We start from the raw sequence: 23,166 nt of genomic DNA, 5'->3' as shown, positions 1-23,166 counted from the left end.
GAAAAATATCTCAAAACTAGGTGAAACGGCACCCAGAAACACACAACTTCCCCGACATGAAATGGGAACCCGGATGGTGAAAAAATTGGGATTGTACAAAAAAAGGAGTTGGATTGCTTCACGATTTCATGTACAACCGACCCAGAGTTTTCCGCTTTGAGCCCTCGAGCTCGTGTATATTGTCGGGTCTTGGGCTCAAAGATCTCCGCTCTACTTCACCCCCTTGTCTTTGAATCATGTACTTTTAGAAGACGATGGACAATAGAACAATCTGTGCTTTGTGCCACACGACAACATTATTACTCCTAGCTCATGTCATCGCGTATATGCTCGCTTGATATGTCATCGTGTTACTTGATAAACCTCGAGTCATCAATTACATCCCCAGAACTTGGAGGACCAGACTAGCTAGCTGCTTGGTACCCAGGCGTCGCGCGGTTTCACAAGCTACAGGTGAGTCGTGCCGTCTTCACGCGCAGCTCAGCTCAGTCTTTCTTTGCTTGATAATGAGGGCCCCAAAATTTTGGATGGTGGTAAAAGGTTCAATGTCGTGGTATTCGTCTATCCTCAGTTGGACGTCCGACGGATTTTTGCACTTTCCGTTAAGCCAGCCATAAGAACTCCAATTGCCCTTGGAAGCCTTCCCTCTTGTCTGAATGCATTTTTCCACGTGCCACTCATGCCCAACCACCTTCACCAAGTTCCCATCCTTTGCCGTCTCGGAGTTTTGGACAATTTAACGGTACTGTAGAATGACAGACTCGGGTTAGCGATTTGCGCTTTCTGAAAGTCATGGCCGAACGAGGGGTAAAAGGCTCAGGCCAAAGTCGATCGTAGGTCCCCAGGGTTATCTGTGTTTCGCATACCTTGTTGAAGCCGATGTCCTTGGCCTTCTCACGGAAGCACTGACGGCACAGGTTGAGGTCGTACTTGCGGATGAGACCGGCGGTGTGCTTGCAGACACGGCTATGAAAAGTGAAAATGTCAGCATTTCTGCTTTCTTTCTATGCGCATTTGCGCGCGCGCGTTCCAATATTCCCGATTCCATTTCCTTCCATCCGAAATCTTCGCTGAGAGAGGGGGGATTTTATTCGTACCAAGAGCGGGAGCCCTTGCCGTAGTTGCGGGGGCGGGAGTTCCAGACAGACTCGTGAGACATGATGGCGGTTGTCGAGCGGGTGGGCGGTGTCGTCGAGAGGGTGGTCGGCGAAAACTCGAGATGGTTTGGCTGTGGTTGGATTGAGGACGTCTGGCGGAAATTTTTGTGCGCCTGTATTTTGCTGGGGCTTGGGTCAGGGTGGGTTGGAGCCCCCTTCGCTTCTGGGGGAAGTCCGTGCTTTGCTGATGCACGTGATATAGATAAGATAGGCGATAAGCTTTGCTGATAAGATTTTGCCCCCCCTGCTTTCTAGTGGGCCCCTCCTAGGAACGCCGCTTGTTGGAGAAGGAACAAGGGACTGAGCTCTTCTGTGACGTTGGGGGACGACCTGCAAAGTGGCTTCTTTCCTAATTCCTTCACCAGCTGATTTCAAAGCATTGGTCTGCACCACCATTATTCCTAACTGCTGATATCTTCTTCAGCAGCTTGCTATTCTTTTTCTTCGTCGAGATACCATATAGCCTTTTTCATTCCTCCTCGTCCGATCCAATCAAGCAACAATGGTCGTCCTCAAGAGCTTCGTGCTCGGCGCTCTGGCAGCTACCGTTGCCGCCAAGTCTGCCGTGCTTGACCTCATTCCCTCCAACTTTGACGATGTCGTCCTCAAGTCTGGCAAGCCCACTCTCGTCGAGTTCTTTGCTCCCTGGTGCGGCCACTGCAAGAACCTTGCTCCCATCTACGAGGAGCTCGCCACCGCCTTCGAGTCCTCCAAGGATGTTCAGATTGCCAAGGTGGACGCCGACGCCGAGAGAGACCTAGGCAAGAGGTTCGGGATTCAGGGATTCCCTACTCTCAAGTGGTTCGACGGTAAGAGCGACCAGCCTACCGACTATAAGGGAGGTCGTGATCTTGAGGCCCTGAGCACCTTCATCACGGAGAAGACCAGTGTCAAGCCCAAGAAGAAGTACACCCCGCCCAGCGCCGTTAACATGCTCACCGACGAGTCCTTCAAGACCACCATTGGCGGCGACAAGGACGTCCTCATTGCCTTCACTGCTCCTTGGTGCGGACGTAAGTGTCGAGTTCATCATTCCCTTTGTTCTAAGCCGACAATGCTGACCTGATCCTCCTCGACAGACTGCAAGACCCTCGCCCCCATCTGGGAGACTGTCGCCCAGGACTTCGTCCTCGACGAGGGCGTCGTGATCGCCAAGGTTGATGCCGAGGCCGAGAACAGCAAGGGAACTGCCGCTGCCCAGGGTGTTTCTTCCTACCCCACCATCAAGTTCTTCCCCAAGGGCTCCAAGGAGGGCGAGCTCTACACCGGCGGCCGCAGCGAGGAGGACTTTGTCAACTTCATCAACGAGAAGGCCGGCACCAACCGCAGCCCCGGTGGCGCTCTTAACGCCATCGCCGGTACCATTGCTTCCCTCGACGAGATCGTCGCCAAGTACACTGGTGGCACCAGCCTGGCCGACGCTGCCGCTGAGGCTAAGAAGCAGGCCGAGACCCTCAAGGAGAAGGCCCAGTACAAGTACGCCGAGTACTACGTCCGCGTCTTTGACAAGCTCAGCAAGAGCGACGGCTATGCCCAGAAGGAGCTTAAGCGCCTCGACGGCATCCTCTCCAAGGGTGGACTCGCCCCTGCCAAGCGTGACGAGATCACCAGCAAGACCAACATTCTCCGCAAGTTCCTGGAGAAGGTCACCGGTGAGAAGGAGGAGTTGTAGTGAACTCTATCAGCGATTTTCAGACGCATCTTGAACTCTGGGCTTGGGGAGGTTCTGGGAGGTTGAAAAGCAAGCAACATGCAACTGGGTGTGTTTAGCTCCAGTTGGGATTGGTAGTCTAGGATACCGATGATGATGAATAACAATAACAAGTATAACTCAAATCTGCCTCGTGGAACCCGAACATCATATGTAGCTCCTGTGAGCTTGTCCCATGAACGATAACGCCATCGGCATGCGAACCACTTGCCTCGTGAAGTATGCCATCAAGATTCTGATTCAAGACGACTTGGACGGGCCGGCGTCCTTCTCCTTGTTAGCTAGAAGAGCCGCCTCAAGGTTGTCAAGGCGGCGAGACATTTCGTCCACTGTGTAGCTTTAGTACGTATTATAGGAACATGAGCTAGATTTCATTTTCTCGGGGACTTCCTAGACTTACTCTTTGCAAATATCTCACTTGAGACGCCCGCGAACTTATTAGAGATTGTGTTGAGAAGTTCCTCAACGGCTGCGTTGACGTCTGTCTTGGGATCCTCAGAGATCTGTGAGGTTCTTCGAGTTAGTTTATGGAAGGCCATGCTCATGACTTTATTTGCCGCCCTGGGTCTACAGCAGGACAGGCGACGTGCCAGAGGCCAAGTGAAAGGTGAAGTAACTGACCGCAGACTGGTTTGCGCTTGAGTCGGGGTTGTTGGAGGCCATTGTTTATCTGCGAGAGAGCCTTTCAATGGTCAGAGGTAGAAACAGAGTGTGCAAATCCCGACGCTGTTGTCTAAGTTGTTTTGTTTGTTTTTGAGATAACGTCGGCGGGGTTGTGAGCCTTGATGTTTGGCTGGCTGGGAGTTATGAGAGATGAAGCGGTCCAGGTTTGGTGGGGTTCAATGTGTTTGCGCTGTTGGTTCCAGCAAACATGTAATGCGGAGGGGCCAAGATGCGCACGCGGAGGCCAGCTCTGGAAGGTGTCTGCTACGGCGTGCAGCGCTAGCACCAGGGGATGGGTACCTATCCGCCCTCCAGTGGGGCCTGCCTAAGGCGATAAGACGACTGAAGCATCCCCGGGCTCCGGTATCCGTTGCGCCGTCAAACGGTCCGCTTTCAGCAACTTGGCTGATGCCGTCATCCGTCTTCAAAGTTACTTTTGGTCTACAGTGTTCAGTTCATCTGTACATCGTCACCCATTCCCGATTGCTACGCTACAGACTTTCTTTAATTGTGTCTCCCTTTCTTCGACCAACGAGGCTTCCTGCAACAACCGACACCCGCCGGCCAGAGCAGCAGAGCAATGGCCCCGAGTTAAGCGGCACAAGGCACGCCGCACACCATGCCCAGTCCATACCGAGACCCGCGCCTCGTCTTCCTCGCCCTCGCCTTCGTCGGCGTCTTCTGGATCCTCCTCTCCCCCGGCAATGGCGGCGCGTCTCTCTTCTCCGCCTCGGACCTGGCGATCCAGCGCCTGCGGCGACACCAGCACGCTCTCGACCTCCTAAACACCTCGACGTACGGCGACTTTTCACCGCGCGAGAACGGCACATCCGAGGACCTGCTCCCTAGGTCGCTCAACCTGACGGGTTTCCGTCCCGAAGACGGTTTCGCCTGGGACGATCTCGAACGCTTTCGGGAACGCTGCTTGGAATGGAGCCACAACGCGATACCGCCCGTCGGCGGGGTGAACCTGTGGGACATTGGAGAGGGAGAGCCGGTGTGGCAGAACGCCACGGGCGCGGTCAAGGGGACCTGGATCCGGAGGGAAGCGACGTCGAGGAGAGAGTGGACGAACTACAACCTGAGCGCCATCACGCCGAGCCTGCATTGGAGCGGCACGCAGTCGGAGTGGGCCAGGAATATCACTGGAGACGAGGGCAAGATCTTGATGGACCTCGTCGACACTGGTAAGCACGGGAGGGAGCTGGATTACCGCAGCGACGTTGAGGACGACGAGGGCCCCTCGTCCGGCGGCAAGGTGCGCAGCGCAAAGGCTTCTATTACCATTGAGGATTTCAAGGGCAGCGGCGTCAACTGGGAGATGAGGCTACATGGTGTCCAGTGGCCTCGTCAGGGGACCATCCTGTTGACGACGACCAGCGAGAAGTTTGACGGCATTTTCGGTTTGCCGCATCTAGCACCCAGCCTAGACTTCTTCCAGTCGAGCCAACGGTTGCTCAACCTGACCCTCGCTGAAGTACTCCGTAGGAAGGAGAAGGAGGTGTTCAACGATGGCGTGATGCCGTGGACTTCGGACCTGTCGAACCCACCGGATACGCTGAACCCGACGCCGCACTGCGAGTACATCATGTATGCCCAAGTACATCCACCGGACAGGAACTTTCTAGACATGAAGGGCTTTCGCCCAACCAGGGAGGGCATGGCAAGGATCATCAGCGACATTGAGCAGGAATTACGATTCCCGGAAGGCGCACCCATTCGCGGCGTCCCAGAGCTCCAGCTCTCAGCCGTCATTTGGTCCCCAGACTGCGCCTTCTTTCTCGAGACCAAGGGGCCGCCGGATTTCGCTCCCGTTGATGGACAACATCTTCAAGGCATGAAGACGGAGATTATCTACCACAAGATCCGTGTATGGATCCTCCTCTTCGCGATGGTGATCCTCACGCAGGCCCTCCTCCTCAAACAGCAGATGAAGGAGTCAGCTACACCTTCGACGATGGGTCGCATTAGCTACTCGACCATCAGTATGATGGTCATGGTAGACGGTGGCATCTTCGCCGCTGCGTCAATGTGGGCTTTGGATGCCAGCATCACGTACCTGGAGTCACTTTCGCTCCTCTTTTCAGCATTCCTGTCCATGTCCCTCGGCGGGTTCTTTTTGGCGGAAATTCACAAAGTGCAGGAGCCTGAGAACAGAAGGCGCGCCGAGAGGGAGCAGCAAAACGCAGACAATAACTCGCCGCGCACGCCGGCAACGCCTGCGCAAGGTCTCGAGGCGGACTCCCTCCCGCGGCCCGTCACCGCGGGGCCTCGCAGGAGAGCACCCTCGCCTCCGATCATCATTCCCTCGGATCAGGATATCGACGCGGAGATCGCAGACGCCGCGAGCGGTGCGGCAGCCGTACCGACAACGGGCACCGGCGCAGGCGGCGGCCATCGCATCGGGCCCGAGGTCACATTCCAGTCCGTCATATTCCGCTTCGCCATGACCGTGTCCCTCATCCTCCTCGTCTCCATCGCCTCCACGTCCTGGTACCCGCGCGTGCGCAACTTCTTCGTCAACAGCGTGGCCCTCGTCTACTTTTCCTTCTGGGTGCCGCAGATCCACCGCAACATCATCCGCAACTGCCGCCGCGCGCTGACCTGGCAGTTTGTCATTGGCCAGTCCGTCCTGCGGCTGCTCCCCTTTGCCTACTTTTACGTCTACGAGAACAATTTCCTCTTTGCCGAGACGGACCGGCGCGCGTTCCTCGTTTTTTGCGCGTGGTTGTGGATCCAGCTCTGGGTGCTCGCCTTCCAGTACGTGCTCGGCCCGCGGTTCGGTATACCAAAGAGCTGGACGCCCGACGCGTGGGATTACCACCCGATCCTGCGCGAGGATGGCGTCGAGGCCGGCGGGCTGCCGATCGGGCTGCTCTCGGAGCCGGGATCGCCGTCTCTGGAGAGGGTGAGGTCGGGCGGCGGCGGCGAGGACGTGAGGGATAAGAAGGGCGGCGGTGGTGGGAGTAACCTACGCGCCATCGACTGCGCTATTTGCCGTGAGGTGCTCGAGGTGCCCGTCATGCGGGCGGGCGAGGAGGATCCGACGGCCGGAGGGGTCGTCGGCGTGTTTACGAGGAGGAATTACATGGTGACGCCGTGCCGGCACATCTTCCACAGCGCGTGCCTGGAGGGTTGGATGCGTTTTAGATTACAATGTCCTATATGTCGAGAGGAGCTGCCTCCCTTGTAGGAGTAGCGAAAGGAGCGGTTGCATGTCCGCTTTGGTTGTAGGCTTGGAGCGCGTGCCATAGCGGGAAGATTTGATCGTGTGCTTTGTTAGAAAATGATACCAAAATGAGAGTGGATTTAGTATACGGCATCACGTTGCATTCCGTTTGCCCTTGCGGTCTATGGAGTCGTTTGAGATCTGTCGAGTGAATGGTACCGTGACTGTTTACTTGTGCCCTATATGACTTGGAAATCGACCATCGATGTGGACGGTATTGGCTCTCCAAACACAAGCCGGCTCTTAGTTAAGGAACGAAGACTTCCGAGACTAGAGGTTCGAGGTCTCTACAGGGATACCAAAGAGAATTTCACGCATCGCTCGCCATGGTGTATTTGTTTCCTACCCGAGGGACAGCCCCCGGAACCACGCTTGAAGTGAAATACAAGTTACTTCGTGATACGGGACATTTCCTGGTAGGCAGAAAGGACTATAGCACAAAGAGAGAAGAAAGTTCCCTGAAAAGGGGGGGGGGGGGGCGAATCGGTGTTCTGTATCCTCATCGAGACAAAAAACGCCTGGCCCCCTCTCCAGTGCTCTGGAATATCATAGTACTTGCGTCAAGTAGAGGAAAAAAAGCCTGCTATACTCCATCTATGTCTTTCGGCCAGGATGTAATTAGTTCTTCTTCTTCTATTCTTGATAGAGTGCCCCAATGTTACGGGGTCACAAAAGAACGAATGCATCGACGTAGATGATGTATTCATGGGACCGTAAGAAGGACGAACTCGTATGACTATGGAAGGTCACCAGCCATTCAGGGCGATTTATCACCTGTATGATGATGAGGAGGGGGAAGGGGAGTTCATCATGACCCTCGAGTCTGTGTTTATTCGCTACACAGGGTGTGGGCAGGTGAGTAGAAATGTGAATTTTGTGATGACGTGGATAGGCTTTCGATATCAAATCTTTGGTCTTCAGCGGTGATAGAGGTCTTCTTTTGTAGAGAATCTCAGCTACTACATCTTGGTGTAAGTCGATAGGCGAAAACATCTGGTTCAGGTCACCATTGATACGTGGTTACCCAAGGTTTCGCTTATTCTTTCTACTCACAGGCTTCATCATCGTGTCTTCATCATCGTGTCTTCATCATCGTGTCTTCATCATCGTGTATACTACGACGAAGTGGCTGGCCATACAATTACCAAAACCAAACGAGCACATGAAAGCAATTTCAACATGACGTGGGAGACGGGAAGAGAAGTCTGGGGGACGAGGCCGCGGCTAGCATTTTGCCATCGCACGTAGCCTAGCATAAAAGAACATGCTGCACCGTATACACCACGCGGAAAGAAGTACTACCGATGGAAACAAGCCCGCAAGCCGCCAAAAGTGTTTTCCTCAAAACACAATTCGCAGTCTTCTACCACTGGAAAAAGCATAGAAGCGGCAAAGACTACAAGATCTCCCGGGGACCCGTAGAGATTCAGGGGAAACACCCCCCGCGCTTCCGCTCCGCGCCGCCGCCATCGCATGGTGTTTGTCCCATTGATTAAGGTATCTTACCTACATTGGACCAACCCTCCCGTTCAGATTTGAAAGTGGCCGACCAGCTGGTGTCTCAATCAGTGGACCAATGATCATAGGTAGATGACCCATCTCTTAGTCGCCGCTTTCCATTTCCCTGGGGCGCACATTGCATTGTTTGAAAAGGGGCAACTAACCCAAGGCACAGAATGGCTGCAGCCAAGCTCGCTGGCGTGCCATTCAGGGGTGTGTCAGGTCGGCGGAACGACTCGAGTGCATCCACACCATCTCCGTGGCGTTGGGGAGTAGAAGGTATCAACTGCTGGATCTGGCTTGGGCCTGCCTCGATTCGAGTATCCCCAAAAGCCACCTTGGATGATAAACTTAGCATTGTGATATCGATAGTGGCGGTTCAGTTGCCCATATCGTGATGAAAGCAAGGTACGACTGCTAGCGATGCCCGTGAGAAGAGTCGGGTGGGTGTCTCCCGAGGAGTAGTAAGAAGGCAACGAGATGATCACCCCTGCCCCGGCTCTGCGGTCATGTGGCACAGCAACGTCCCTAACCCATCTGTCATACCTTATCCTCCTGCCTACCCAGATGTCAGCATCATTTCCGTTACGAAAAGAAAAGAATGGGTCAATCGTGTCAGTGAACCTGATCGTCGGTAGCCCACCAAATCGGACCAGGGGCTCGTTCTGGATGTTAATTTTACAGGTGATGCGGACCTCTTGTACGTGCAAAAAGCAAAGGAAATCTCGTTTAGCGATCAATGAATGAGCGCCACAAGTGTGAGGGCGTTTATATCCATCGGTCCTGGGACAGTAAGAAAGATTTGTCTTTCATGTTGTGTCGTGTGAGGGAAGCGGTACAAGGGCGGCCGGATGCCAGCGGCCGAGAGCGCCGGTGTGACGAACGTGGTCGTCACGGGCCCTTAGGAGGCGACACCAGTGACACCGTGACCGGTGTGGAGATCAGAACGTTTAGCTCCCGTACCCGGAAGCCTGGGACGTATCTCGGGCGAGTCCGAGAAGAATGACGCAGCGGAAACGGCGTGCCGAGGCCTGGAGCCATCCGGGACAGGGTGGGTTCCATGAGCGACTGATCCTCAACTAGTCTTCCCAGGGATCTTTGATTTGTTCTCAGGGCAGCCCCGTAAGGCGGAGGGAGGCAAGGAGTAGGCGATACTGGCAAAGCCGAAGTTCGGATAACCTGAGGTTTCTGACTGTCTGCTTGTGATGTACAGATACGGGTGCCCGAATTTGGACAGCTTCGGCCAGTGTGTGTAGGCGATCAACCGCGTGGGGTACTCCACGATGGACACGCCTATCAGTCAGACTGTTTCGGACTACCCAGATACTTGGGTATCGTGCCGTCGTATGAAATCATAGCCAATGTACCGAGGCTTAGGAAAAGGCCCGAGGGAGGTTTGCACGGCCAGCTCAGTGGTCAGTAGAACCAAGCTTGCAAGCACCAGCGTGGCAGACCCTGGTGGCTGTAAGCACAGCCTGCCATCGAGTGGAACTTTTGGGGCCATGATAGAATCCGTACCAGCGAAGCTCTCACTTCCATTCTGACATGCAGCTTAGCTGCATTGGCCTGTCCGATAGGATTGGCCCAATGGGTGCCCGAAATTTGCAGTGAAGGCAGGTCGGACAAGGCATCTCGCGAGGCATTATGCCATGGTGCTTGAACCACCCTCTGGCATCGGAGCTCGCGATGGTAGATTGGTACCTGACAGACCGAATGTGCCATCAAAGTAGCCGCGGGTCGCTGTGCATAAAACCACGATGCACGTGTAAGGGAATGGGGGTCCCATACCGAGATGTCCCCTACCCCGCGGTCATGGGAATCGCCAGCGGACATGTCCGAGAGACATTGATGCTTGGTGACGGGCAGAAATGGTGCCCCCAAAGGCTGCCGCGGAAAACGCTTCCCAATCGATCTGGCTGAAATCATCATAGGGAGATTCTGCAATGTTCCTGCGTCGAGCTGGCTATCGTAAATTCCACTTGCAAAGTGCCGTCATATCAGCCGCTCTCTTGGGTCCTTGGCATACGACGCCTTTCATTCGTAGTCGATTTGAAATAACACAAAGACATCCAAATCACTACCGAGGCCCGCTGGCTGGCTGCCCTTCGCAGCCATGGGAGAGTCTCACTCCCGAACACCACCGGTTCGCAGAGGTCTCAGTTCCCAATGTCGAGGGCTTTGGGTCGAACCATATCTCCGGAACCGGTTGCTAGTCCGTGGGATTCGGGTCCGTGGTCGCAGTTGACACATCGGCATCCCGCCCCATGCCACAGCAAAGGGCGAAATCTTCCGGAGAGGCGCCGCCAGGCGACGAGGAAGCCGGAACACCAATCGGTTGTTCCTCCAGGGGGAAGAGAGATGATCAGACGGACCCTCACGTCTCAGACTCTAGACGCCTGAATGTGTTGAGTGGCTGATGTTCGTCGAAGTCGGTGACTACCCTGCAGAAGCGAGAACCTAGGAACGGGCGTGGAGTAGGCCACGGCTTCTAGTCAGCCCGTGATCGCATTTACACGGTAAGCGATCATGGTTGGTAGGGCTGAAGAAGACGCAGAGAAGGTGCGTAGATGCAGCGAACGTCATTGTGGGAAGACATTGGTGCCGTCAATCGTGGGTCGGTGTGGCTTCCTTCTGCAGTCTCTCAAGAAGCAGAGGGTGGCTTTTTGAAGGACGATGGCTGAGCAGCGGCGCTAAGGCAGGCGATATGTAGGCAGTCTTGAGGCAGATTCTCAAGATGCAGTGGGATACATGGGGGCTCCTGGCTCGAGAGGAGGCCGCCCTGATCAAGCCCTTGGGCCAGTAAGTCCAGGGAAGGCCAGTGGAGGCTTTCCTGGTCACCCAGGGCCATGCTTCGAGGTCTATGGCGCATAGGGCTGAGATGGAGGGTCAAGGAGTGGGTGAGAGTTTGTCTCGCCTTTAGAAATGGGATGGTCCCCATGGTCCCCGTGGTCCCTTGTTTCCCCCCCTCCTCTGCTGCTGACAACGAACGACCTGTAGACGAATGCATCCAAGCCCCTCAGACAGCGGAAGCGGGCCGGTAGGATGGACATTGCATGTGGCGCAGCTGACATGGCCGAAGCGGTGAATCAAGCCGAGACATAGGCTTTTGTTTGCCAGACAAGATGCAAGCCGTGTCTGTCCAGAATCTCGGCGAGAAATGAATGGATTGGGCAAAGTGTGAGGTGGGGGAAGTTGTCAGGTTTCTAGTGGAATTGTGTGTGTTTCCATCCGTGGGAACAGCGCCGGGAAAGGCAACAAAACGTTTCGATACCTTGGTCTGAACATCTGGTCAGTGCTGAGGTACAACCATGGGTACTCCTGTATGTACCTCACTCGAGGTATTGAAGTACAGACACCACAAATTACAGATCACCAGTGACCAAAGGGCAGTGGCTTACATGCTTGCCTACCTTACAGGCTACAGCCCTTCCCGCGAGACAAGACCCTCTGCTCCTGCCATGCTCGCCTGGCAGTGACACAACGCCGTCGAGACGGGCCGCGTGCGTCTGGTCATCATGCCGTCTCATGCTTCTCCGGTCTTGTTTCCTGCAACTTGAACTGACAAATGCTCGGGCTACTGCTTCTGCTCCTGCTCGACTGGTGCTGCTGCCCGTTGGCGATACGAGGAACGGTGACAGAACCATGCAGCTGCAGCGCGCTCTTGCATGCCAAGAGAGACTACCTCCTGCTCCCGTGATTGTCTTGTCTCTCTCTCTCTCTCTCTCTCTCTCTCTCTCTCTCTCTCTCTCTCTCTCTCTCATCCTCGGAGTTCACCTCCGGGGAAAAGCAGGTAGAAGCGATTTCTATTCCGGTCCGTATCAATCCGGGGTGTTACAGATGCGATAAACTTGTAGAACCTCACCTCCAGAGTGCTGGACCGTCGGCGATGCCCATGCTTCCAGATCCTCCACGAGAAGAGCGAAAACGTTCACCCGGGCATCGCAATTGCATCGGGTCATGGCGAGCCCAGCTACAACATACCTCATTGGGATAAATGCCCGCCTCATATGCCCTGCTCATGCCTTGCTCGCGCATCTACGAGGTACTGGCGATGTTGCATCGCCGTCTTGACCTTCAGTTTTGAGAAGCTCAAAGTCAGATAACCCCACAGGCGCTCGTCTTGGCTCTTCTGCGTATACGATGATGGAATCTGTAGAATCAATGCCATGATTACATTCACTTTGAAGTATAAGTAGTAGATGAAATATTGAAGAACATGCAGATATCGATGTAATTGCCAGTATCGCTCGACAGTGAACAATGCCCGTCATCAGCGCAACCGCCGTCCTCCTAACTCTAGGCCTCTGGGCCCTAGCCGCTCCCGCACCGGTTCCCGCACCGGTTCCCGCCCCGGCCTTCGTCGCCGCGGACGGCACTATCCCGGGCGAGTACATTATCTCCCTGAAACCGGGCCTCGCCCGTTCCCAAATCGAGTCCCACCTCTCCCGCGCCGCCTCCGTGCACACCCGCCGCCGGCGCGACACCACTCCCACAGGCGGCATCAGCAAGACCTTTTCCATCGGGGCCTTCAACGCCTACGCGGGCTCCTTTGACGAGGCCACGCTCGCCGAGATCCTTAGCGGCGACGTCGAGGGCGCCGTGGCTTCTGTCGAGCCGAATCGCCTCGTGGAGATTGACGCCCTCGTCACGCAGGATGCCGCGCCGTGGGGTTTGGCGAGTTTATCGTCACTGAATCAACTGTCGAGCTCGTCTGACGGTCAACCTTATACCTACGATGACTCTGCGGGCGAGGGCTCGTTTGCGTATATCGTCGACACGGGCGTGCAGGTGTACCACCCTGACTTCGCGGGCCACGCCGTGAAGGGATACAGTTCGCAGCCTGACGAAGATTTTGATGACTTTGGCGGGCACGGCACGCACGTTGCTGGGACGGTTGGGTCCCAGACGTACGGGGTCGCGAAGAAGGCCACGGTTGTGGATGTTAAAGTCCTTGCTGGTTTTGTAAGTCGCCTCTGTCTCTTTCTCCGGTTGCTACCACGGAGGATGTCGCCCTTACAGTGTGACTGGTGGTCAAATCTACCTGTCAAGTCTAACGAGTCTAACTTTCGGGGACAGGGCACCGGCAGCGTCGCAACGGTCCTCGATGGCTACAACTGGGCCGTCAACAACATCACAGACACCCCCGGTCGCCTCGCCAAGTCCGTCATCAGCATGAGTCTCGGTAAGAACCCCCGAAATTCAACCGCAAGCCAATATTGCGCCCGCCGGCCATAGATGGGTACCCCCCCCCCCCTTGAAGTTTCGACTAACACGCAACCTTCCCTCGGTTTCCTGCTGCAGGGTTCCCAGTAAGCACAACAGCCTCCGCCCTCGACGAGGCGGTCAACGCAGCCTACGACCTGGGTGTCCCGACCGTCGTGTCGGCCGGAAACCTGAACCAGGACGCCAGCCGGCGCTCGCCCGCGCGGGCGGCGCGCGCCTTCACGGTGGCGGCCGCGGACTGGAACCGGACCCGGGCGTCCTTTTCCAACTTTGGCAGCCTGGTCGAGGTGTTTGCGCCGGGCGTTGAGGTGCGCTCGCTCGGACTCGACAACGGCACGACGGTGTACTCGGGTACCTCGCAGGCTGTCCCGCACGTAACGGGTCTGATTGCGTACCTGAGGGGCAAAGAGGAGGATTTGTCTACCCCGGATGAGGTGTTTGCGAGGGTGAGGGAGCTTTCTGTCGAAGGTGTGGTTCGGGATCCTCAGGGTACTGCCAATTTGCTTGCTTTCAACGGTGCTGTTTCCTCCTAAGGGTCCGGGGCGTGTAAGTGCGTGTTGTTGACTCGCAGGGCCAAAGAGGAAAGAGGCGCAGGCGTGGAGGTATTTTGCCAATGTTGGGTCGCCGGACCTGATACAGACACATGCATTACTTACATGTGAGATACATGGAAGCAGCAGCAATCATCCACCCTGGGTGAAGAGTCTCTGAGACTGTGTCGCTTGGCTCTCATAGTCTGGTCCCCCGGTCTTGCGTCTGTTTCGGAGCAATTCTCAACTTGGAACTTGTATTTGTTTGCTCGAATTGGCGGTACATGGGGGGTTCGTACTCCCTCAATCTTCGAGCACTTTGTAGAAAGTCTTTGGCATATCTATCCAGTGGCTCTGGATGCCTGGGCCTGGTTGAGACGCAATGTCATTGGTACCACTCTGTCCGGATACACTCCTCAGCCAGTAGATTGCTTCCATAATACAGGGTATTTTAAGAGCCCGCTTGGTAAGCTCGCCGGTCCGGCGTCGGTGTAGTCGCAGATGCCGAAACGGCAACCCTCAGGGCCCAGTAACCCTTTGCCTAGCGGAGCCGCCGTTTCTATTGGCAGCGGCGGGCGCCGACAACACACCAACCGCTTTCGATGCTGGGCCTGGGAAGGGGAACAGCATGGTGACTGCATCGAGACGTGGGCGGGCCGGCTAGTGTAGTCTCTAGACTGTAGTACTCCGTAGTCTGTAGAGCAATGGAACGAGAACTGCGGTCTTTCGAGCTACACCAAGGTAAGGTAGCCGTAATGGTCTAGGGAGAAAGGGGTGCCTTGTCCAACAAATCCACAGGTGAGCACGTGTTGTCGCGGGGAACCCACTGTCATCCATGTCCTCTCCCTGCTCCACTTGCTGTTCTCTCTTTTCAATCTTGTGTTTATGGGTTCTGGAGGGTGACTGGCCCAGTAGGTGGGAGCATATCTGCGAATTGGCGATGATGAGCTGCCTGTTCGCCTGCAGGGCTTAGCCGCCCACCACCAGGGGGGCCAACAGAACCGAAACAAACAGCACAGCCACAAAGAAACGACAACTTTGTATCCGTAATGCAGGTGAACTAACAAGTCGTTGGTGTCATCATCCAAGGGGTATGGAAGCATGGTGGAAGGCTTCGCCGAGACTAAAGCTGCGGGGGAGGAATAGGGTAGTGATGATAAATCCCGTCGGTGTTTGGAGAGGGTGAGAGGTTGGGATGAGATGGCAACATGGGAATAAGGAACGAAATGAAGGACGTGGAGGGTACGTCCAACATCCGAGAGAGGTCGGAAGAGGGAAGGAGTGGGGATGAGAAGATGGAGATCTGGAGAGAAGGAGGTTACTGCGTACCTACTGTTACTTGCTCTTGTGCGATGAACAGACGTCGACAGGTGTATCCGTACCCAAGCATATTGAGGATACAACCAACATTGTTCACTTTGACTATTTCCTCGCTTCTCCATGCTCTATGAGCGAGTATCTCTCGTGAATATCTGCCGACTACTCACCCATTTCTATCCATTTATCAGATAACCGTCGTTGCTTATCCATCTCCGCTCCCACTTTTCGTTTCGCTTCGTTGAAAGGGCTCAAATCGAGACTCTTGCGCTTATTGCAGGGTACCTCGAACGTTTCTTCAGACCATCGCACACAAGGGCAGGGTACAAGGACGAGAGCGGAAAGACCCAATTACCAATTGGGGCAAGTTCCTCGACGAGCCGGGGACTAACATGGACGGGCCAGGTACTCGACCCCTGTCTCGCATGTACTTCGCCGACGCCAACAGGTACCGCGGTACGTACTCGGATACACAAAAGTTGTTCTTTTTCTTCCCATCTCTTTGATCTGAAGGAGAGCGAAGGAGATGGCACAACGGGCCAAAAGGGCGGACAGAGGAAGGCAAGGTCTCTCGTGTTGCACCGAGAACGTAGGTATTCCTAATTTCATACCGTGTACGGAGTACGACAGGCAAGAAGAGCCATGCTTGTGAGACGTTGAGTTCTTTTCCTTGTGCGCATTTCCTGTCCAGTAAAACAGAATTCCTGCGCTGTCAGTCAGATTACCTTTCCTACCTGTCACTCAAGTACCCAGGAGTAAATGCCCTGCCCTCTCTTCTGCTTCTCTGCTCATCTACTTCATTTTCACCTTCAGAACGAAGTACGAATAGCAGATATTCAGAAACGTCTGATTCATCACGGCGAGCCTCACTGACTCTGGTTTGGGAGAACGCGCGGTACAAGTCTAAGGTAGCGTACACAGGCAACAGGTGCGGCGACCCAGACCAGACGCCTTGTCTCGCCTGCCCTGGAGGGGTTCAATGTTTCTTGTATAATGAATGTTTGCTTCGTGCTGGTATTCGTACTCCCTCCCCCTTGTCTCTTTCTCTCCAAGTCTCTCTGGCTCGCATACCTTACTTACTTGACCGAGTACTTTGTCCAATACTTCGTACGGATACACACAATTGAGATGGAAAGCAGTAACGATTTCAAGGCCGTGGATGGCTCAAGCCTCTCTTCGTCGTCGTCGTCGTCTTCTTCTTCTTCTTTTTCTCCTCCTCCTTCTTCTACTACTGCTACTACTACTTCTTCTTCCTCTTCCTCCTCCACCCTCTCTCTCAACCCTCACCTCTCTCCTCCACCACCCCACCATCTGCGGATACCTTTTCTTTTCTCTTCCGCAGCTTGAGCTAGGGGACTAGCCAACTCCGATCCCCCACTCCCAGCCCCGTTAGCCCAACCTCATTCGTTCATCTCTCGCCTTCCTCTTCCCCCCCAGTAAAGAGCCCCCCCAGAGCTCAGAGCCCAGAGCCCAGACTTCTCCTCATCCTCCCTTCTTCTACTTCTGCTCTTGGCCAAGTCTGGCTTTTGGTCGCTTCCATTTGCTTTGGTCTCAACTGATTGTTCTTCGGCACCTGGGTCTTCCTGATCTCTCTGCTGCATCTGCTGCACAATTGCTTTCTTCTCATCCCAGCCCATCCGCCTAGGCCTGGTCTGGACCTGATCCTCGCTCTCCTCCAACCGAAGTGTTCACTGGGCATTTCTCTGACCATCTTGCCGACCTTCGATATTCATCCCTGCTTCTTTTGGTTCTGTCCGTCATCAGACTCGAAGCCTGACATCTACATCGACATCACTAGCCTACCTACACCATCATCTTCTTTTCCAATATCGCAAGTATCGCCAGATTCTCACCTACTTTCCACTGTTGGCTCGCCCTCAGCAACCCGGATTCTGATAACCGTCTCCCCACGTCAGCCCTCCCTCCCTCCCTCCGGTACATGTCAAATCGACGTCGGAGGTCCTGCATGAAGTACAGCATAGCGCAGCAACGTATCCCTCCACCAGTGCCTACCTAAAAGACTGTCAGCGTCTCCTCTCTGCCCATCACCACGGCTCGACACCACACCACCATCGAACAAGATCCCGGTCCGGGGCTGCGTCTGCTGTTCGTTGCAAGCCACCTCTAGCTTCACAGGCCTCCACATCGCGACTTGTCTCATTGCTTGGCTTTTCCTCTTCCTCTCACCCTCTACGGAGTAGTCTACCTATCCCTCCAGGCCCTCTCCAGGTCCCTCCCCCCTCCCACCGTGGATCTCGGTCTCCCCTACTCGGATCCCCCTCTCCCCTGGTCCCTGTGGTCCAAGCTACTGATCTGTTGCTCCATTCACATCCAGTGGCTTGTAGCGTCACAACACTAGCTACGGATGCCCAGGTCCGCGCCCACACGCCATCCGCCAGCCCTATATTACTCTATCCTCCGTCACCCGTGACTCGCGGCCCCCAAACTCCTTCCCGCTGTGAAGGCTGCTGAGAGCTGCCCAAACACCCTGTCATTGCACATCTGATCAGCAAGCCGAGAAAGCAAACTATTATATCACCCCAGTCAAGACACAACTACTCGTCATTGCCCTTCTTTGCTTTTGATCGACATTCAAAGAGAGGTCTAAGCAACAACCGTTGTGCCTCTCCTCCTGAATCTTCTCACCTTATCTTTGCTTTTCCCACCTCACCCTCCTCTACCTACCTACTCCTACAAAGTACTGAAGCCTGCCCCCCTTCAACCTGGACTCTTTTCTTCTTGGCGCCTTTTTACAACTCCTTTAGTCATGTAAGTGCGAGAGCCTAGAGCTCGAACCGAGGGATATACCCCGTCCCTCAGCAGATCGCCCCTCCGCCGGACCCGTTCCCCGTCCTGGTCGATTCTACACTAGGCTTACCCTGTCTAACCGCCGAGTTCACAGACCACCCGTCATCGCGCCGACCCTTAGCTTGCCTTAGTTACTATCTCCGCGCCCCGGTCCCCCCTTCTACCCTAAAGAGCTCCCGAATCCCCTGCATTCCGGCCAGACACTTTTTTTTTTTTGTGGTGGTTCAGCTTCTCAACTTCGCCGTCTTCAGTAACACTTTTGTTGGGATCAAGGGTCAGACAGACATCTTCGTGCGCGACAAAGAGTCCAAGGCGATGAATGCATATGCGACAAAGCCTCGGCCATAGATTTCACCTCAACTCTACATAGCGACGATGTCGTCCTACAACGGCGCCGACGCGAACTCGGTCACATCGACCAGCCCCGCCTCCGAAGACTCCCAAGCAAAGCCCAAGAGGGCCAGAACCAGTAAACCGAAAGTTAAGACAGGATGCAATAACTGCAAGTACGTGACGCACCCCTGCTGTACTCGTGTTCGTGGGCAAGAGCCTAACATGCTCACCGTAGACAACGGCGCATCAAGTGCGACGAAAGACGACCCTCCTGCTCGCAGTGTGTACGCTCCAAGAAGATTTGCACCGGATATCCACCTCCGAGCCGCAGCGCGAGACCACACGAGGTTCTCGCCATTGCTCCAAAGCCTCTCCTGGCCGCCGCTCCAACCAACGCCGCTCCCGCGCGAGCCCCCATCGAATTACCTCCCAGACGAGTTCAGAAGATTCAGCGCCGATTGACTCCTCCGCAAACCCCGAATGACGCTCCTTCAGCCATCACTATGTACCGCCCAGCGGGCAATTTACAGCTGTCACCTCAAGAAGGTCTCTACTTCCAGTTGTTCCGCACTCATACCGCAAACGAATTATCTGGTTATTTCGATTCCGTCTTCTGGACGCAGACAGTCCTACAAGAATGTCATGCTGAGCCCGCCATCCGCCACGCAGTGGTCGCTCTTGGGGCTCTGTATAAGACCCTAGAGCAGTCCTGCGAGTCCCCGCCAGGCTCACCATCCGACGTGATGAACCCCATGGATGGCGCATATCGACATTGGGAAGTGGCAGTCAAACAGTACTCGGAGGCCATCAATGCACTCGTCCAGCTCCACCGTGACCAGAAGTCGCATCGGACTCTGTTGATGGCAAGTGTACTGTTGGCTTGCTTCGACTCGTTCGTCGGGGACCATCGCCAAGCGATACGACAAATTCAGACTGGCCTCAGCTTACTGGAGAAGCTGCGGGCCGAGCGAAGAAAATCGTTTGTACCCCTCTCCGAGGAGCCTGTTGAGGAAGAACTGGTCAAAATGTTCACGAGGCTGGCCATCCAAGCCAAGTCGTACGACATGGCCTTCCACTTCCCCGAGCCATACGTGATTCGGCTTACGCCCCAAAACCCCGAGCTCCCCCAGTCTCCCCCTTCGGACGCCGGCAGCTCACCGTCATCCATGAGCTCATCATCGATGCCGGAACAATTCTTCAATTTGATGGAGGCTCGCATCGCTTGGGACAAGCTTCTCGAGAAGATGCTTCGCTTTACCGAAACCTTGTTCACGTATCAAAAATCAACAGGCGCCAACGGACCGATGGGCATTCTCCCCAAATCGTTGAAACAGTATGGCATGAGCTTCAAGGGACAACTTGACGCTTGGTCCGAAGCATTTGAGTATCTCCTCGAATCGCGCACAGCGCCCGGCGTCAGTCATCAAGAAAAGGCCGGCATCGCGGTCCTGAAAATGTTCCAGATCATGAGCCAGATTCTGTTCCTTATGACATACAGCGACAACGAGTCGCAGTTTGACGTCTTCCAACCCCATTTCAAGGCCATTGTCGACCTTGCTTCTGAAGTGGTGGGCGATGAAGAGAGACGAGCGGCAGCCAAGAGGTGTCCCGACCCTTCGCAGTGTACTCACCGCCACAATCATACCCCGGATATCTTTGGCGGTCACGAGTACAATACTTTCCACATCAAGCCGAGCTTTAGTGCCGACCTGGGTATCGTCCCGCCCTTGTTTGTGGTAGCCACCAAATGTAGGCATTCCGTCATCCGGCGACAGGCCATCCAGCTTTTGAGAAGCAGCGCGCGGCGGGAAGGCATGTGGGACAGTGAGCTCACAGCGCGAATTGGACAGTGGGTTGCCACGATTGAGGAGGAAGAGCCTTTATCTTCACCGTCTCCCGACGCGCGTGGCTCCCAAGCCGGCGCCAATGGAAGACACGGATCGGTGGATTTTGGCGAGGGCATTCCGCTAGGACCTGGTGGCAATGCTCGTTGGGATGATCGAAGGAACAGTGCGATTCCCGGACTGATCAAAGCGAAGCGATCTGTCCCGGAAGAGAAGCGCGTCATGGTTCGGGCGGTGGACTTTGACCTGAGGGCCAGATTTGCCAACCTCCAGGTCGGTACTCGTGGCATCATCACCGGCATGCCAGACATGCGGTCCCGTGTTACCCATATCACGTGGTAGGCCACTGCCCAAGAAAAGGAGAGCATTTGAGGATGATGGGGCTTGCGCGAGCGAATTTCATGGGAGACATTGAATTGGTCATAATTGCGTTTGATTTTTGTATTGGATATACCCCCGGCAATGTGCAAGACACGAGTGGTCATTGGGCCGTTTCTGGATCTCTTCTCAGCCACCTTACTACACAACTACGACAAAAAGTCATATGATCTGATGATTTATGGGAGTATCAAAGCGTTGTTACTGTCATGGGGACACAAGAGCACCGAAGCCGGCAAGGCCGTGGGTTTCAAGCAAGGAAGTGAGCGATAGCACTGCATTTCAGAGGAGTCGTGATCACACAAGAGGGAGAGCGTGAGAGAACGAAAAACAAAAGAGATCAAAACCTGGACTGCGCAAGCAATAATAGTCAACTTGTAGGTTAATCAAGACAATGATGACGCGGCACTAGGGCATGCACGAGAAAAGATACATTTGGCTGGTTTCCACATTGATTCAAGCTGTCATTGCGAGTGAATGCATACCAAACTTGAAGTAGAGATGTGATGTCTATCAGCTGATGGCAGACAGGGTCCGAAGGCATATGGACTTATACAGGGCACTTGCCGTCATTCACGGACCACGCATACCTAAGACCTACCCCAAGCACGGACTCCCGCGGCTGACAGGTTGACGAGCGGTAAGGTACCGGTATACTATCTGAGTTCTGCCCGCCCGGCCCGGTCTCGTGTGGATCCTTTTCGGGGACCGATGGGCGGCGGCTGGTTCCACTTTCTTCCGCGAACGTCCCGAGGCTGAGCGGAGAAGCGGTCCGCATTTGACATTGAGCATGATGGCTGCGTTTTTCGAAGCCTTCTCAGTGAAATCCACAGTACCTTGACATGTTCTTCAAAAGTGTGTCTACCCGACGCCGAGTTGAGGAAAGGGGAGAGCCCTGGGAGGAGTGTCCTCACGTGTTAATCTAGTCGAGAATAGTCCTTGGTATAGTGGAGGCAGGCCATCTCGAATTTTTCTTTGGGGGAAAGGGGGGGGGGGGGGCTTGACCATTCAATGTCACTGTTCGTCTGTCTCCTAGCAACGGGGGAGCTGTTGGGATGATGCCAGCGAGAATTAGGGGAAAGGGATGGACAAATTTTTGCTTTCGATTCACGGTGACATTCCGTCTGCTGGATGGAGTTTTTCTTTGGGCGATGCAGCTTATTTGTGCATGGCAATGCTTGACTGGTCCGAGGAGTTGGGGAGTAGAACTTGACGCTGCTTCCATCCCATCACAGTTCATCACAACTCATCTACGTTAGCAAATGAGCGAGAGGTTCTCTCTCGCTCTCCAGTGACTGTGCTTGAATAGAGGGACCGACGAGGAGGGGCAAGATGTGATGGCAGCGAGGGGCAATGAGAGATCGACCCGCCCCCCAGTGGGTTGCTGTTTGTCATGACTCCATAAGAGAACAGAGAAGAAGAAGCAACAGAAGGCAAAAGAGCGCGCAGTATAGAATAGCGCGGCTAATAGAGCTGGTGAGAAAATGAGAACGCATGAATTAACCATTTGGCTTCACAGCGGGTTTCCCGGTCACGGTAGCAGAGTAGCGGATACCCACGGGCAATTGCCGCGTCTTAGCCTGGGTAGGGCGGTGACACGAATACAGAATGTGGATAGGAGTGAAGAAAAAATGGCGATCTAGAAGCAGCCAGTTCAGAAATTGCCATGTGAGTGGGGGGGGGGGGGGGTTGCTGTTGTTGTTTCTTCCCTCATCTTTTTTTTTCTTCAAAATTTTTGCTGATGAGGAAGGTAAACTTTCATGGAAGATCGTTGTTCGGAGAGGTCCTATTGCGGACGAGACCCCGCTAGGGGTCCAGGCACGGTGGTCCTCGACTGGGTAAGAAGAAGGAGGAGGATCCTTTCCATCGGGTCTAGCTTTTCGGTCTTCAGCATTGAGCGGGAGCTTAACACAATGATCTGAGAATGCCGAGTGGGAGACACCACGGTAGCATGTGGCTCGGTTAGCGGTAAGCACGTTCAAGGCACGCTTGAGTTGTATTCTTGGCGATAGCGTACTCTAGAGACATTCCCAATTGAGTTTGGATCGCAAGGAGTCAAGATGGACTTACAGCAAACGAAAGAAAAAAAAATTCACCATGCAAACGCAAGTGTCCAATGGGCCCGCTGGAAAATGCTCCGTCTGGCGCCAATTGGGTGCGTCTGGGATTTCCAAAAAGTTCGAGATCAACAGGGACGTGGGGGACACGATCCAATGACATCAGTCACCGCCGCCCGAATGTGCAATGGCCAGTCAAGATTGCAGTTTTCGTCCTCTATCCTTGAGAGCTGGCGTCACAGAAACCCAAACAGCACAAGCACATACGAGAGGTGACGAGGTGACGAGAGAGATGCAGGCGACCTGTTGGAAAAATTTCTTCATTTGCTTTTCCCCTTGTCTGTTTGTTCCTGGCGTTACGGTTGCCTCTCTGCTGTGGCCCATTCACCCCTCCCCTCGCTCCTCTTTCCCCCACG

General features: G+C 54.6%; 9 protein-coding genes across 9 annotated transcripts; 6 read left to right on the top strand and 3 right to left on the bottom strand.

Moving 5' to 3' along the window:
* Window positions 1–128: 128 nt before the first annotated feature.
* CCOS01_01004 (uncharacterized protein) lies at window positions 129–233 on the top strand (the record flags this gene model as incomplete). Its single annotated transcript, XM_060449200.1, has 1 exon — window positions 129–233. The coding sequence occupies one exon, from the start codon at window positions 129–131 to the stop codon at window positions 231–233; it is 105 nt and encodes a 34-aa protein (XP_060320638.1).
* Window positions 234–736: 503 nt separating this feature from the next.
* On the bottom strand, window positions 737–1,159 carry CCOS01_01003 (40S ribosomal protein S29; the record flags this gene model as incomplete). The annotated part of the gene is made up of 3 exons (XM_060449199.1): window positions 737–745; window positions 867–966; window positions 1,098–1,159. 3 exons carry the CDS (start codon window positions 1,157–1,159, stop codon window positions 737–739), a joined length of 171 nt encoding a protein of 56 aa, XP_060320637.1.
* A 500-nt stretch (window positions 1,160–1,659) lies between these two features.
* CCOS01_01002 (protein disulfide-isomerase erp38) lies at window positions 1,660–2,829 on the top strand (the record flags this gene model as incomplete). The annotated part of the gene is made up of 2 exons (XM_060449198.1): window positions 1,660–2,170; window positions 2,237–2,829. 2 exons carry the CDS (start codon window positions 1,660–1,662, stop codon window positions 2,827–2,829), a joined length of 1,104 nt encoding a protein of 367 aa, XP_060320636.1.
* A 279-nt stretch (window positions 2,830–3,108) lies between these two features.
* CCOS01_01001 (heat shock factor binding protein 1) lies at window positions 3,109–3,531 on the bottom strand (the record flags this gene model as incomplete). The annotated part of the gene is made up of 3 exons (XM_060449197.1): window positions 3,109–3,197; window positions 3,269–3,371; window positions 3,490–3,531. The coding sequence occupies 3 exons, from the start codon at window positions 3,529–3,531 to the stop codon at window positions 3,109–3,111; spliced, it is 234 nt and encodes a 77-aa protein (XP_060320635.1).
* A 619-nt stretch (window positions 3,532–4,150) lies between these two features.
* On the top strand, window positions 4,151–6,724 carry CCOS01_01000 (uncharacterized protein; the record flags this gene model as incomplete). Its single annotated transcript, XM_060449196.1, has 1 exon — window positions 4,151–6,724. The coding sequence occupies one exon, from the start codon at window positions 4,151–4,153 to the stop codon at window positions 6,722–6,724; it is 2,574 nt and encodes an 857-aa protein (XP_060320634.1).
* A 4,062-nt stretch (window positions 6,725–10,786) lies between these two features.
* Window positions 10,787–11,362, top strand: CCOS01_00998 (uncharacterized protein; the record flags this gene model as incomplete). Its single annotated transcript, XM_060449194.1, has 4 exons — window positions 10,787–10,819; window positions 10,971–11,059; window positions 11,132–11,153; window positions 11,258–11,362. The coding sequence occupies 4 exons, from the start codon at window positions 10,787–10,789 to the stop codon at window positions 11,360–11,362; spliced, it is 249 nt and encodes an 82-aa protein (XP_060320632.1).
* CCOS01_00999 (uncharacterized protein) lies at window positions 10,902–11,267 on the bottom strand (the record flags this gene model as incomplete). Its single annotated transcript, XM_060449195.1, has 1 exon — window positions 10,902–11,267. The coding sequence occupies one exon, from the start codon at window positions 11,265–11,267 to the stop codon at window positions 10,902–10,904; it is 366 nt and encodes a 121-aa protein (XP_060320633.1).
* Window positions 11,363–12,520: 1,158 nt separating the features above from the next.
* Window positions 12,521–14,016, top strand: CCOS01_00997 (alkaline protease; the record flags this gene model as incomplete). The annotated part of the gene is made up of 3 exons (XM_060449193.1): window positions 12,521–13,222; window positions 13,337–13,442; window positions 13,562–14,016. The coding sequence occupies 3 exons, from the start codon at window positions 12,521–12,523 to the stop codon at window positions 14,014–14,016; spliced, it is 1,263 nt and encodes a 420-aa protein (XP_060320631.1).
* A 4,497-nt stretch (window positions 14,017–18,513) lies between these two features.
* CCOS01_00996 (uncharacterized protein) lies at window positions 18,514–20,657 on the top strand (the record flags this gene model as incomplete). Its single annotated transcript, XM_060449192.1, has 2 exons — window positions 18,514–18,644; window positions 18,707–20,657. 2 exons carry the CDS (start codon window positions 18,514–18,516, stop codon window positions 20,655–20,657), a joined length of 2,082 nt encoding a protein of 693 aa, XP_060320630.1.
* Window positions 20,658–23,166: the final 2,509 nt, after the last annotated feature.

This window comes from Colletotrichum costaricense (assembly GCF_030867565.1).
Source record: "Colletotrichum costaricense strain IMI 309622 chromosome Unknown Scaffold_1.1, whole genome shotgun sequence".
In the NCBI taxonomy this organism is placed as follows: domain Eukaryota; kingdom Fungi; phylum Ascomycota; class Sordariomycetes; order Glomerellales; family Glomerellaceae; genus Colletotrichum; species Colletotrichum costaricense.
The sequence above is the reverse complement of the archived record's forward strand: the minus strand, read 5'-3'. Positions and strand labels throughout refer to the sequence as shown.